At 39.3% G+C, this 13,195-nt stretch overlaps 1 protein-coding gene across 1 annotated transcript; it reads right to left on the bottom strand.

Moving 5' to 3' along the window:
• Positions 1-7,057: 7,057 nt before the first annotated feature.
• On the bottom strand, positions 7,058-8,752 carry LOC113138133 (BTB/POZ domain-containing protein KCTD12-like). The gene has a single exon (XM_026320303.1). It carries the CDS (start codon positions 8,620-8,622, stop codon positions 7,828-7,830), a length of 795 nt encoding a protein of 264 aa, XP_026176088.1. The 5' UTR covers positions 8,623-8,752; the 3' UTR covers positions 7,058-7,827.
• Between the last annotated feature and the right edge of the window lie 4,443 nt (positions 8,753-13,195).

Genomic DNA, 13,195 nt, shown 5'->3' on the forward strand with positions numbered 1-13,195 from the left:
AGACAGACAGAGGTCTTTAAACCCTGGCAGTCCAGCACTCTTGGCCTGACGGATGGAAATGTTTTTATAGCTTATTGTGACCTGGTCCTTTTGGAAGAGAGAGTTCAGTTCCCCAGAGGCAAAAGTAGAGCCATTTTTCAATTTTCTAACATGCTCCATCTGTTTAGGATGACTCCAGCCTGACCCATTTAAATACCACAAGTACAGTAAGCCGGAAAAGATCTAGGGTCACACTGAACAGCAGCCTGCAAATGCAGAGACATTAGTTACTTCAGATTTAGCTTGAGAGTTGAAAGATTAACCAGATTGTTCATGTAGTTGATGTTTACAGAAAACCGAAACATTCCCCTGCAGTAATAGTTAAACTGTCTCACCTCAGCAGTGAGGTTTTAATAACTTATTTCCTCAGTGGGTTAATCAAATCCAGACTACAGCAGAACAGTTTGGATATCTTCAGTTTGCAGCATGTTGTCCCTTATCTTACTAGAGACTTAACACTTAAGTGTTGTTTAGGTGTCTGTATCTTAGAAATGAACCAAACCTAATCTGCAAGGCTTAATAGAAGGGTTGTGCTCAGACAGCAGTGTTATCTTAATGTGCTAGAAAATACCAGGACAACAAGCAAATGGACAGCTGTTGAATAATGCTGATTTAGATGTTTGTGTTTAGAGAGGCTGCCAGACAGAGGCAAGTGTTTAAATCTAACTGACAAGTGTAAATGGAACCAAGTAACATGCTGGGATCTGGAGCATCACCAGAACATTTGCTTATAGAGCTACTGTTGCTGTTTTTTCGTGTTTAAGATGTGATTGTGCAGCAGCCAAATGGAAAATCATGACCCTGGTCTTTGTCAAAGAATTTTTAAGACCCAGTTGCTTCCTTTGGGTATAGGAAAGCACCTCAAGATTACATTTTTTCATGGGAGAAGTTCAGAGATGCCCCAACTCTGTTATTTATGGTACTAATTCGAAACAGCTTTCACTGCTGGCTTTAGAGGAAACTGTTTTTCATGCAAAACCCTCCCCACAGTGTGTCCTTATAGCTTCTCTGTTCAGTAGGCTGCATATTTTAGCATTAGTTAAACATTTCCTGACTATTATTGGTCCTGTATGGGTCCATCCACTTTAAAGTTTGTTTACATTTGCAAATGTAACCCTCTTGGCTATTCTTTTCAACCACGGTTTTAGAGAAAGTTCCTTTCTTCCTCAACGGTTTGTTTGTCAGAGTGAACTTTACAGGGAGAAAGAGTTTCAAGTTTCACATGCGGTATTAGGGGCCTGTGTCAGCGCTAATACCGATTCATGACAACCCTTTACGCCAAAGTGCCAAGACTGAGCCTTTATTGGTTTTCAGACAAACAACCATTAGACAGACTATTCTGTACACCTGCTACTCCTGTTTTAATATGTATTATGAATAATATGATGTTTCCTACGTGAAGACGCGTGGAAAGGACGTGCAATTGTGGGGATGTTGATGCAGTTAAAGGAACTGAGATGCAGCCGCAGGAAGCAGCGAGGAAGACGTGGTTGTGTCTGCACTTTGCAGATAATCTGCCGAGTGTCTCCTCAGTGAACCACTGCTGTTGTGACACTGTCCAGAGCCCCAGCAGACACACTGGCTGGACGACCTGCAGTCCTGTGATGTTTTATGGCCACAACTCAGCAGGATACAACACAAAGTCAAACAAAGTCAGTTAATCACATTTAAAAACATTTATTCACTTGGTTTTTTAAAAATATGTAATATAATGTTAACGACTACCAGACTTCTCTCAGCATGGTGGTGACTCTATAAGGCTTTTCTTACAACAGGCACTGTAGTTTTCAGAGGTAACATAACCATAATGTGGGTGGCATGGCAATACAGTGGTTAGCACTGTTGCCTCACAGCAGGTTCTGGGTTTGAACCCCATTCAAACCTGTGATCTTTGTGGAGGTGCATGTTCTCCCCTCTGGGTATTCCAGCTTCTTTCCAGAGTCCAAAGACTTGCAGACTGGGCTTAGGTTGGTGACTAAATTGTTGTACTTTGTTAGTCATGTGATAGACATCACCCTGGCAGTCTATCCAGGGTGTAGCCCACCTCTCACTTAATGTCAGCTGGGATTGGCTTCACCTGACCATGACCCTGAATTGGACTTGGTGTAGTGAATGGATGGATGGATGCTCATATTGACAAGGCCCTGTTTAAGTTTAGCAAGTAGCCGCTAATGTTCTCCTGCCACTCACCATAATGTTCTCCATTTTAACATTGGCTAAACAGGCAGAGTATAGCTAAGGTTGATGGTAATCATTGTTTGGTCCTAAAGTATCATGAAGTAGGTTGATTCAAATTATTACAGTTTAACTTGATGTGGACATGTATATGTGTGATAAATCCATCCAACAGTAGTTGTGTCAGTCTGCTCATGTCAGTCTGCTGGTGGGACTACAAGAAAAGCTGAGGGATTGTCACCATCATTAGGTTGATTATGCTGGGGTTCGTGAATGTTGGTAAATTTCACAGCAGTGTACCCAAAAGAGCTATTTCAGTCTCCACTCAAGTGGTGGACTGCGTGACTGACAGTTTAGATCCGAACCACTGCTAAAATGATTATGTGTTATGTTACATTAAGAGGAACAGGCCTGAAATTTATGAAAACACTGAAACCAGACCAAGTGCAAAAACAAAAGAAGGTCAGATTATACTTCCCCCACTACTGGTTACTGACAGAAAATTGTTTTTCTAAACCCTTACACAAAAGACAAAAACAATGTAGTATCTCATGAGATGGCATAACAGCTTGAATTTATAGCGCTATGGATAGGCACACTTACACACACAGACGATGATAAGACGGTTCAGTGATGGACTTTAAATCAGCTTCTTCCGTGTCTTGCCCTTTCAGACAGCCCTGAAAGAGTGGGGAGTGGGGAGTGGGGTGTTTGCACTTCTTGTGAAAGGAAGCCCAGTGCAGCCACAGCAGGGGAGGAGGATGCTCCCTCTCGTCCTCTCTGTTCCCTGCAGCTGATTGATGCTGGCAGCCTTTTACCTTTTAGTTTAACGGTACAGTGCAAGGCTGAGCTTTGTCACTGGGAGCTGCACCAATCTCCGGTCTGCCGCTGGGCGCTGAAAGCAGCTCAGCGGAGACTGGCGACATTTACACCCTCCCTCTACCCAACAAAACTACACAGAGCAGTCAGGGAGAAAAAGCTTTATGGTCAGAGGCACTGACGTTGACTCCTTGAAGGTGGCAGTAGACATGTCCACTGGAGAATCACAGATCTGTATGCAGAGTTTTTATTTTCCTTTTTGCTGATAGCAGCTGCAATCTTCAGGATGGATACTGTACACACAGAGCCCTATTTCATATTAATATGTGCATAATTTGCACTTTATTCGGCTCCTTGGTAAAAAAAGAAAAGTGTTGCTCAAGGCAAGGAACGATTTAAGAAATATAATTAAACCCAAAGACAATGTTGTACTTCTTGGGTCTTGTTAACATTTGCTTTAACTATACATTAAAAAACAAACCAAACAAAATCCATGAATTAAATCATGATTGTTTGTGATCTGCCTTTTTCCATACCGCTGATTGCAAAAGCCTGATCTTGAGGCAAAGTTTCCGGAAGTTTTAGTGATGTTGCAACTGGAGTTAATATGAGGAAATTCCTTGAAATAAAACCATGGTGTAATGTAAGAAGGTTTTGTGTGAGGCTGTTACGATTAAAAGCATGATCTAATCAGATTTGTGTTTTTTTTGTTATATTTCAAGCAAGAAAAAGTACAGTAGAATAACAAAATCTTGAGGGGTGCAGGTGTGTATGTGTTATTGCTGTTTTTATGAACCTTTATTATTGCTTTCAATTCCTAAATTTTACCTTTTTTACAGTGTGCTGATTGAATTTCATAGTATGCTTGGACACAAACAGGTGTAAAGAACCCTAACCCCCAGAATGCACTGCCCTGCTTATCGCTCACCTCTTATAATTGAAGAGGAAATAAGCTATGATTTAATAAAACTGACAGGTTGTAAAGTTGAATGATGCTACTGAATAAAATATATCAGCACCAACCTGCTATGGATTAGAGTGTCACAATTCAAGAGTGTAGCTTTCAAATGATGGATTGTGGCTCTAAACAGTGTTTTAGTGGCTCAGACAGACCGCTGCTCCAGGGAAGAATTTGTGAAAGAGGGTGTTTATTTTCTTGTGAAGTGCTGTTAGGCTTTGGAGAGACAGAAAAGGTCACTATTTCATCATATTTACAATAGGGCACAAATACACAAGAGCCTTTATTTTTGTTATTTTTAGTTGAACACAATTTTGAGAACTGTTAATGATTCAAGGGCTGTTTGGACCCTTATTGGCTTCACTGCTTGGTAACACAAAAACTTAACTGTGTTCGGGTGCCTGGCAAACAGTCAGCCTTTTCTTTACAACATGTGGACTTTGCATTAGCAGCCAGTCACTGCAGAACTTCTCAAGGTTTACTCAGTGGGTGTGTTTGTACAAGTGTTGGCTGTAATACCACAATAACCAAAGAGATTAAGATCTACAAAAAGCTTAAGAACATTTAAACAGACCCTGAGTAGAGCTTGTTTTGTCAAATGCTGTTTCCAAGGTCAAGAGTGAAATGTCAGTTTCAGTTTTTAAGGACATGGATGAGAAGTCCTGAAGGCACTCAGATTTATGGACAGTCTCCGTGTTTCAATAGAAACTGAACTCAATAGGCTAATGAGGACTGTGTGATACCACCAAAAGACCCAGAACAAGGGAGTAAGTATGTGAACTTTAAGTTGGGATAATTTTGTCAAATAATGAGCTCTGACTAGTTCCATTATTAGAGCTTTATGTCGGAAAATGAAGATGTTTAAAGGCGCAATTTTTTGACTACAGATATTTCAGGTTTAGAAAAATTAAGAGTTTGAGTAATAGATTAAATATCAATCATCAGTGGGAGAGATAACTTCCTGTCTTGAGATTTTTTTTATTACATTTGGATTGTGCCTTTAAAGGAACAGCTTATCATTTTGTGATAGATAAGAGTGCTGACCAATCTCAAACCTGTACTGTAGTATGAATGGTACAGCTAAAATAACATGGAAATAAAGTGAGAATATTCTTACATTTAGCTATCTAAGAGCCACCCTGAGTCATTTTCTGCTCTCACACCTGATCTAAACAAAGACAAGCACAGCTTGTATTAATTATGCATGTGGTGTTCTCTCTGTGAACACTCAGTGTGATGTGTCTCTATCAGAAATGCTGGAGACTGAATAAAAAAAAGGCTGTACTAAAGACATGCAGGTCACAGTAAGCTAGAAGCAGAGACTGAGAGAGAGTGTGAAAGATTTAACACACAGAGGCTGATATAAAGAAAGCCAGCATGTCTGTGTTATCTCCAACTCCACAAATTGGCTAATTTGGCTCTCTTTATCTGCCTCCCTCCTGCTCTCTGTGTGTTCCTCTGTGTATGTGTGTGTGAACATTTTTAGCATTTGGCCAACAGAGTTCTCTTACATTAAAAAAGCACACATCGAATGAAATGTGTTTTGAGGTGTTTTATCACCAAGGGCACACACACGCACAAACACAACAAGCCTGCATTAGAAAGAGCTGCCTGGTGGAAGAGGAACAGAAAAAGGAAACTAATTTTAGTATTCACCCATTTTGTTTTTGCATCATATTATAATGCGAAACAAAACATATGATGAGGATAAATGCGTGTGATTTTGCTTGGCCCCTGTTGGTTGCGGACAGTGAACACTATGTCTTGTTTCTGAAGATCACACTAGAGGAAGAGCTGCGGTCGATTCTTCCTTTTTCCTGTCCAGATGGCAGCATCAGCTGACAGTAGATACAAAGTCTCTTGTGTAGACATGTCTATCTTTGAAGCTCTTACGAGGCATTGCTTGGTAGCAGAACGGTGTGTGTGGGAGGTTGGGTTGTTGGAAAGGGTGTGTACACATTAGAGTGAGTCTTTGTGGGCGTATAGGCCTTCATTTTGCTTGCATGCAGAAAGTTGGGGAAAAATCCCTCCCCCCAAATCTATTTTACAGTAACAGCTTCAGTGTTTGTGGATATCTAACAAATAAATCTTTGATATTGCTGCTTTTTCTTTGCACATTTGTATTTTCAAGTACACTCTAACACAGCCCACACAAAGCCTTTTTTTGTAGCTTGGATTTGTGCCCTAGGGTCCCACATGGGAACAGACATTTGATTACTGTACTTGTCAGCCAAAGAGAAATTCCCCCTTTCCTCCACCTCCCCATCCTGCCCAGGAGAGATAACAGAGCTCTTCTGTGTTGTAGAGAAGAACCCTCTGCTCTGCTCTATCACATCGGCACCCAGTTTCTGTTTTGGGGATGCATTTTACTGCATTGATTTTGGTTTTAACTTTAATGTCACATATAATCTACTCTTAAGGTAAATTTAGATTGGTTAAATTAAATTCTACTGAAAACATATAAAATTAATAGGAATGACTAAACCTCTGCGAGGAGAAATTAGAACACAAAAAGTTCCTCTTCCTCAGTTTGGTTTGAATTATGTTGAAAATGCAGAAATCAGAATACTTGACTTTGACAATTTTTGCTTCTTGTACCATGTACCATGACTAAGCCTTTCCTGGAAAACATGTGATTTGATGGCATATATATATATATATATATATATACCTAATAATGTATGTATGGTGTAGTCAACTCTATGCTGCACTTCAACTGAAAGTTGTTCGTAGCATCATCTCGCTCTCTTCTTGATTTATGAGATGATAAATGTCACATTTAATATTAAAAACAACATAATGTGACCTAATTCAGGTCAAATTCTTGTCAAACCCTGTTGGTGGCATTACAGTCTACAGAGGTCATTGCTCTTTCTATTGGTGGTGATGGGGGGGTGCTTGTAAACTTCAAAAATATATTCTCTCTTTAAGGTCATTTCATCACAGAGAAATCACAGGTTATTTCAGAAGAAAAAAATCTGTTTGAAGCTTCAAAAGAAGCAGCAATGTATTTTAAAATGATCAATCTTAAAGCAGTTACACTGAGCTCAAGGGGACCATGAGGTAGACAATGCTATAATTTCACACTTTATTTGTTGTATATCTAAAGAGAAAACAATGACAGCAGCTCAAAGATGGCACATAGCAATGTAGCGTTGTGAAAAAGTGTAAAATGTGTTATCTTGAAAGCAGTGATACTGTATGAGGTCGATATCATCTCATTAAAACAAAATCAAATCAAATATGTATCATACAAACGATGCAACTTACATCATGAACTATCAAGACTTAAGACTTGAGAGTTAAAAAGAGAATACAGGAGGAGCTGTAGGTCAGATCCATATGTCCTAGTTATTTTATCACTCTAATATGCCACTCTACAATTATATGGCAATGCAAGCACAGCTCAGTAAGGACGGATGGAAACCAGCTCCTAACATTTCTGCCACCCTGAGCAACCATTTAGATCATTTACTAAAGAGCACTAAGAGTCTTTGGGAAAGTCATAAAGGCCATGAGGCCAAGTGGGCCATGAAAACTAACCCAGCTAAGGAACTAGTGCTATATTTTGCTTTTGCTCCTCCCTAACCATTTACATTTTAGTTCCTCCTCTTGCACAACAGGAGAAAATGGCAGAAAAGTTAACTCTGGGTGCAACCTTATCCTAACACACAGCAGGGAGTGGCAAAAACACAAGAAATTAGGTTAGGCTGAATCTACCAGCTGTTAATAATAATAATAATAATAATAATGCATGTTAAGAACTAATGTAGCCGATGATTTCTCCCAGTGCTTGTTGAAATGAGTCGTGAGCATGAATGCACTCCTGCAGCCCTTCATCTGCAGAAAACGTACTCGGTGTAGCTGGTCCACAGTTTGTCTTCCCCGGGGTCGTTACTTCCGTACGAGCAGGTCCCGGTGGAGTTGCATGCCACCATGCGGAAACCTGCCTCGGCCAGCCGGTCAAACGCCTGCTCCAGAAAGTTATACTTGAGGTAATACCTGGAGGTGTATTTATCAGGCGGTCGGTCAGGGTCTCGGCTCTCATTCAGGGTTTCTCCAAAGACCTCTTTAGCCAGAGAGATCTTGCTGCACACTGTTATTCTGGCAACCCTGCGGAATTTGGCGTCCGCCTGGATGTCTCTCCCAATAGTGTAGCTGCCTCGGTACCCGACGGTGATGTACCCGGAGTTAGCCCCGGGAGAAACCGGGGTTCTGTCCGAGGAGGAGGTGACCGGGCTGCTGAGCTCAGCCTCCTCCGGCTCCCCGCTGTCCTCCGTGTACGAGCTGTCTTTGCTGACCGCTGCCAGGCGCCTCGACAGCTCCGGCAGCTGGAAGAAGTCTGCTTCTTTCTGCAGCCTCCTCCTCTCTTTGAAATACTCGGGCAGGAAAAGCTCAGAGTCCCGTAAATAATCCAGAATGTACCGGAAGAGACAGCCGTCCCGGTCGAAGAAGAAGCGGCCCTTGCTGTCCTTTGGCAGCTCGCCCGGGGAGCTCTGGCTGAACTTGGCCCACAGCAGGGAGTTGGGGACCGCGGTGAGAGTTTCAAGTCGGGTCACATACACCTGCCCACCCACGTTTAGCTCCACTATCTCAGGGAAAGTTGAACTTTGACTGTCGGTCTGTGCCATCTCTTCTCTGTTTTTCTTAGTCTTTCTGCCCAGGTGGTGTCCCTGTACGTGCCCTAACAGGGATGAATGTTTGGGGAGTATCCTCACGGTACAGAAATGTTTATATCGTGCTGGCTGAGTGGGAGGAGAAAAAAAAGGACGGCCAGCAGAGACATTAACTGTTCCGTGGAAAGCTCCGCGGAAAAAAAAAAAAAAAAAAGAACACCATAATGCTGCCTTCAGGGGCTCCCTGTAAGCCTCCACTTTCCACTTTAAAACTTGTAAACACCTGGACACCATGTTGATATCCTCCTAGAGGTCCGTATAGGCTTTCGAAGAATAGTTAGACTTTTGAAAAATACATTTAGAAACAGGTTTTTAAACTTGAAACTTTTTGTGTCCACTGCACATCAAAGGTCAAGCCAAATTATCAGTGCGCGCCTGTATTCATATCCATGCAAAATAGCCTCTATAAACTGTGTTATTCTTTATACTTTAGACAAATTTTTACTGCCAAATAAGAATTGACAAATTACTATAATAATCATGAAACATTTAACTGAATAATTCAAGAATTCATTTAAGGACAGTTCAGCAACACACTAATTTAAAGGCAGACAGGTCACAATATTAGATATTAATGGAACTGAAAAAAAGGAGAGATGACATTTTGCAAAAATTACATGTGGTCAAAAAGTCCCATGGCACAGCTGGACTTGTTTGAACAACTGACTAGTAAACACTGACCACCCTAATTAGGTTACAAAGACCCAGGCAGCACCTGGTTGATTTGAAATAAAGTTATTATTCACTTTAAGTCTGCAAATAAGACATGATTCCAGCAAAGTCTTTTATTTTGAAATACAGTACTTCCTATCTCAATGTCAGAATCAGACAGAGTTCAAGCTTATCTTAAAATACCAATAGAAACGTGTGTTTACCTGTTGAGTATGTACTGGTCCAACAAGTGGATGTTTTAGGAGACCCACTTGGACTGCAAATGTACAGGCCCAGATTTTAAGACACCACTGATTTGAAGGTACTCATACCTTACCTGAGTATGCCCATTTATGCTACTATACGTTTCTTCGATTAAAATAGTACATTGTACTTGAAAGTAATTTAATCATTAAAAAAATGGCTCGTTTCAGAAAAAAATATTATAACTACTAATGCATGCATAAAATTCTGAAGCAAGAGGGCTATCTCAAAATGTCTTGAGTAAATGTGCATTTCAGTGGGAACTGGAAAAGGTACTTTTTACTACATTACATTTTTGACAGCTATCGTTATTGTACAGATTACGATTTTACATACAAAACACAGCTCACAAAATCTGATGCATTGTTATAACTAAGAGCATTAAATATAGTAGTTGAAGCAAACATAGATAATATAATATACACTCTAACAGGGCACATCCTGCTAATGAGTACTTTTTACTGCATGTACTTTTGTGCATTTGCCTAAGTAGAATTATAAATGCAGGTCTTCTATTTGTAAGGGAGATGTCTGCTACTTTTACTTAAGTAACATTTTCAAAATTGTTTAACAATGAATTTGTGTGAAAGTCACATATGCATCAAAGCCTCTAAGGTTTAATAATTGCTATAAAGCCTATTAAACAACCCAGATCAAGTAATACATTTGGTCTTTACTGAAGTCATTTTTCAGAAGAGTTTGTAAAGACGTGGGAACATTGCTTTATGTTGTGTAATCATCATAGACGGTGAATGTTTTTATTACCTGCCATAATGCCTTTATGACAGTTCCTTGGCTGTTTTAAGTAAAGTTAAGCTCTGTAACAGGATGTTTGAGTCTTTTTGCCACATATGGCAGTGAGAAAAGCCAACATATATATAAAACATATTTTTAAGACCATGCCTTTTTTTGTGGCTGCAGAAACTTTGAACCAGCATTAATGCACACTTAACTGGCTACAAAAAGATAAGGAGATTATAATGTCAACCTTAACAACACTCTCCTCTCATTATGTTTACACTCTGATACTACTAACACATTATAAATTGTTTAATAGAATGTGAGTTGAATGGTTATAAACAATCATATAAACCGAAGTTTAAAATTTGCTCTTGAATTTGGAGACAGCAGTATATACACAGTCAGGAAGACTGTGATATGACTGAAAGCTCCTGAACAGCTACTAAATGTGCCTTGTGGAGAAATTGTTTTTGCATTATTTGTTAACAGTTATGCAGTATGGGCTTCAACGTGTGCGATAACTTGGGTTTATTTTAGGAATCAGCAGTTAAGATTATATTTCCAGTGTTCAGGAGGGCAAGTGCATAACATTATTTCTCATATTTGCCCTGGAGGGGGATTTTTTTCCCCTTGGGCTTCTCCTGGGAATCTAAATCATCCTCAGGCCTGCCTCGATTTAGTAGAGCATTTGAGCTCTGCACTGTGTTTGACAGAATGAATAAATTTTGCTTTCATTTTATGCAGTCTAAAACCATGACTATAGCAAGGAGTCAATCCCTTGTTTTAAAGATGAAATACAACAAATGGAATTCTGCCATTGAATCCCCAGTTTTTCTGAGAGGGACTGAGAGGGTGAGAGCCTGCACTGAATCAGAATAACAGGCAAAGTTCAGCACATACAAAGAAGCAAAACCCTCTACTTTAAAGATAAAATAAAGTTAGTCTGAATGGGATCGATTTCAACTTATCACAGAAGAGCTCTCTGATCAATAGTCTTGATGTGCAGTGTATTCATATTTCAGGCCATACCTCTGGTGAGGACAACTACTGACATCACCGCTCAAAATCGCAGCAGAAGATGTAATTACTGTTATCTCAGATGTTGAATTTTCCTTGATTCACAAACAGCATCAATATTCATTTGAGAGACTGTGGATAAGATCCATCTGTATTATGGAAAACAACTCCTCATAATATCTCTCAGCAACAAACATGGTTTGAGAGAACAGAAATATTTAGAGATATAGTTGCAGCCTGCATAAATGGATCATAATGACTGAGTGTGGAATCAAGGCCAATCAGAATGGTGGTGCTGCAAAATTGCTGTTGATACAGTTGCACAATAATTATAAACTTTTGCAAATTGCAAACTGTTGTAGCCAGCTAGATAATCTAATACACAAATAGACCAATTGCTAATTCAAGGGCATAAAACAGTGTGCACATGTGGGAACGTTTTATGAAGCAAAAAGCAAACATCTGAATATTCAGTCCAAATTGAATGTTAATTAAATAAGGTCTGAATATAAATACACTAAACAAACTTTTGGATTACTGACTTTAAAACGTGTTTATGGTGGAGCACTTTGTTCTAGATATAATAAAAAAAAAAAATCCTTCAAGGTTAATGGTGATATATACCAATATATTGGCACTTTCTCTGCTAAGTTAGAAATTTTAACATCACTTTGTCTTCTTTAATTCAGTTCCACAAGTGGCAAAAAATATAAAGTTATCATGATCTTACTGTCGACATCATAAAAACTGCTCTCTGTGTGACTGCCTTGGTCTGCCTTTCCCCAGCACACCTCCATTTCCCTCATATTAGGCATTATAATTGGCCTTTGGTAGGAGGCTTTCCTCCTTCCAAATGTTGGATTAGAGTGACATCTAGTGGACAGTAAATGAAGTTTCTGTGAAGGAGATATTTACTGTAGCACTAAGCCACAGGTACAAAATTAACATCATAAACTGAAAACAAAAGAAGTAATTTGACTCAGTTCCTCTACTTCAGCTTTTATTTAGTTGTTCTTATATTTTTTTATCCATTGCATAAAATAGAAGCAGTCTGTTTGTTTATTTGAAGGATACTGGTTTGTTTATCTATTACAGCTATTGAAAAGCAGATTTATCAGAAACACTGGTCACTTTTTGTTTTAAACAGTTGAGTCTCTCACTGTCTCTGTGCACACCAAAGCAAAATTGTCCTCTGTCCAGTTCTGACTTCATGTGTGTGTCATCACCGTTAAAGGTTACCATTTTCCTCACACTCTGGCAGGAGATAATTGGCTAAAGGAAGTTGTAAAGTTTAACTGTCCAACAATTTCCATAGAGCATATGAAAGTTATGGTAGCTCATTTACTGACCATATGCAAAAAGTTCTTCGTGACATTATCTCTAATAGCAGTCTCTGCTAAGACAGCTCATGTATTTATCCAGAGATTTTTTACTTTATGTTTTGAGCAAATGCATTGTGTTAAGTATTATTCATTGATTTTCAGTTTGATGTAAAAAGTTTGATGGTTAGACCATCTTTGGTCAAAGAACCAAAAGATGCTTTGGTGTAGAGAGAAGAAAGATCAGCATCCTTTGATGTGATTATAATCTTATGTGATATTAATGACTAGTTCATGTTGGTTTATATCTTAGTTTGGTGAGTTTTCAGAGCAGTAAAGTAATTTCATTTACTTACAATTTTTAATTTATATTTTTTATTAAAATTTTACAGATGACAAAACCTGTGGGACTGCTCAGTCACTCGCTGACTGAGCCTCAGACTGGTGAAATGATGAGGGTGAGAATGATTAATTAGGGTAGCTGGGGGTCATTTACTGAGAAGAAACCAATATAAAGGCTGAGTTCAATGACATTA

The sequence above is a fragment of the Mastacembelus armatus genome, chromosome 3, assembly GCF_900324485.2.
Source record: "Mastacembelus armatus chromosome 3, fMasArm1.2, whole genome shotgun sequence".
NCBI lineage: Eukaryota > Metazoa > Chordata > Actinopteri > Synbranchiformes > Mastacembelidae > Mastacembelus > Mastacembelus armatus.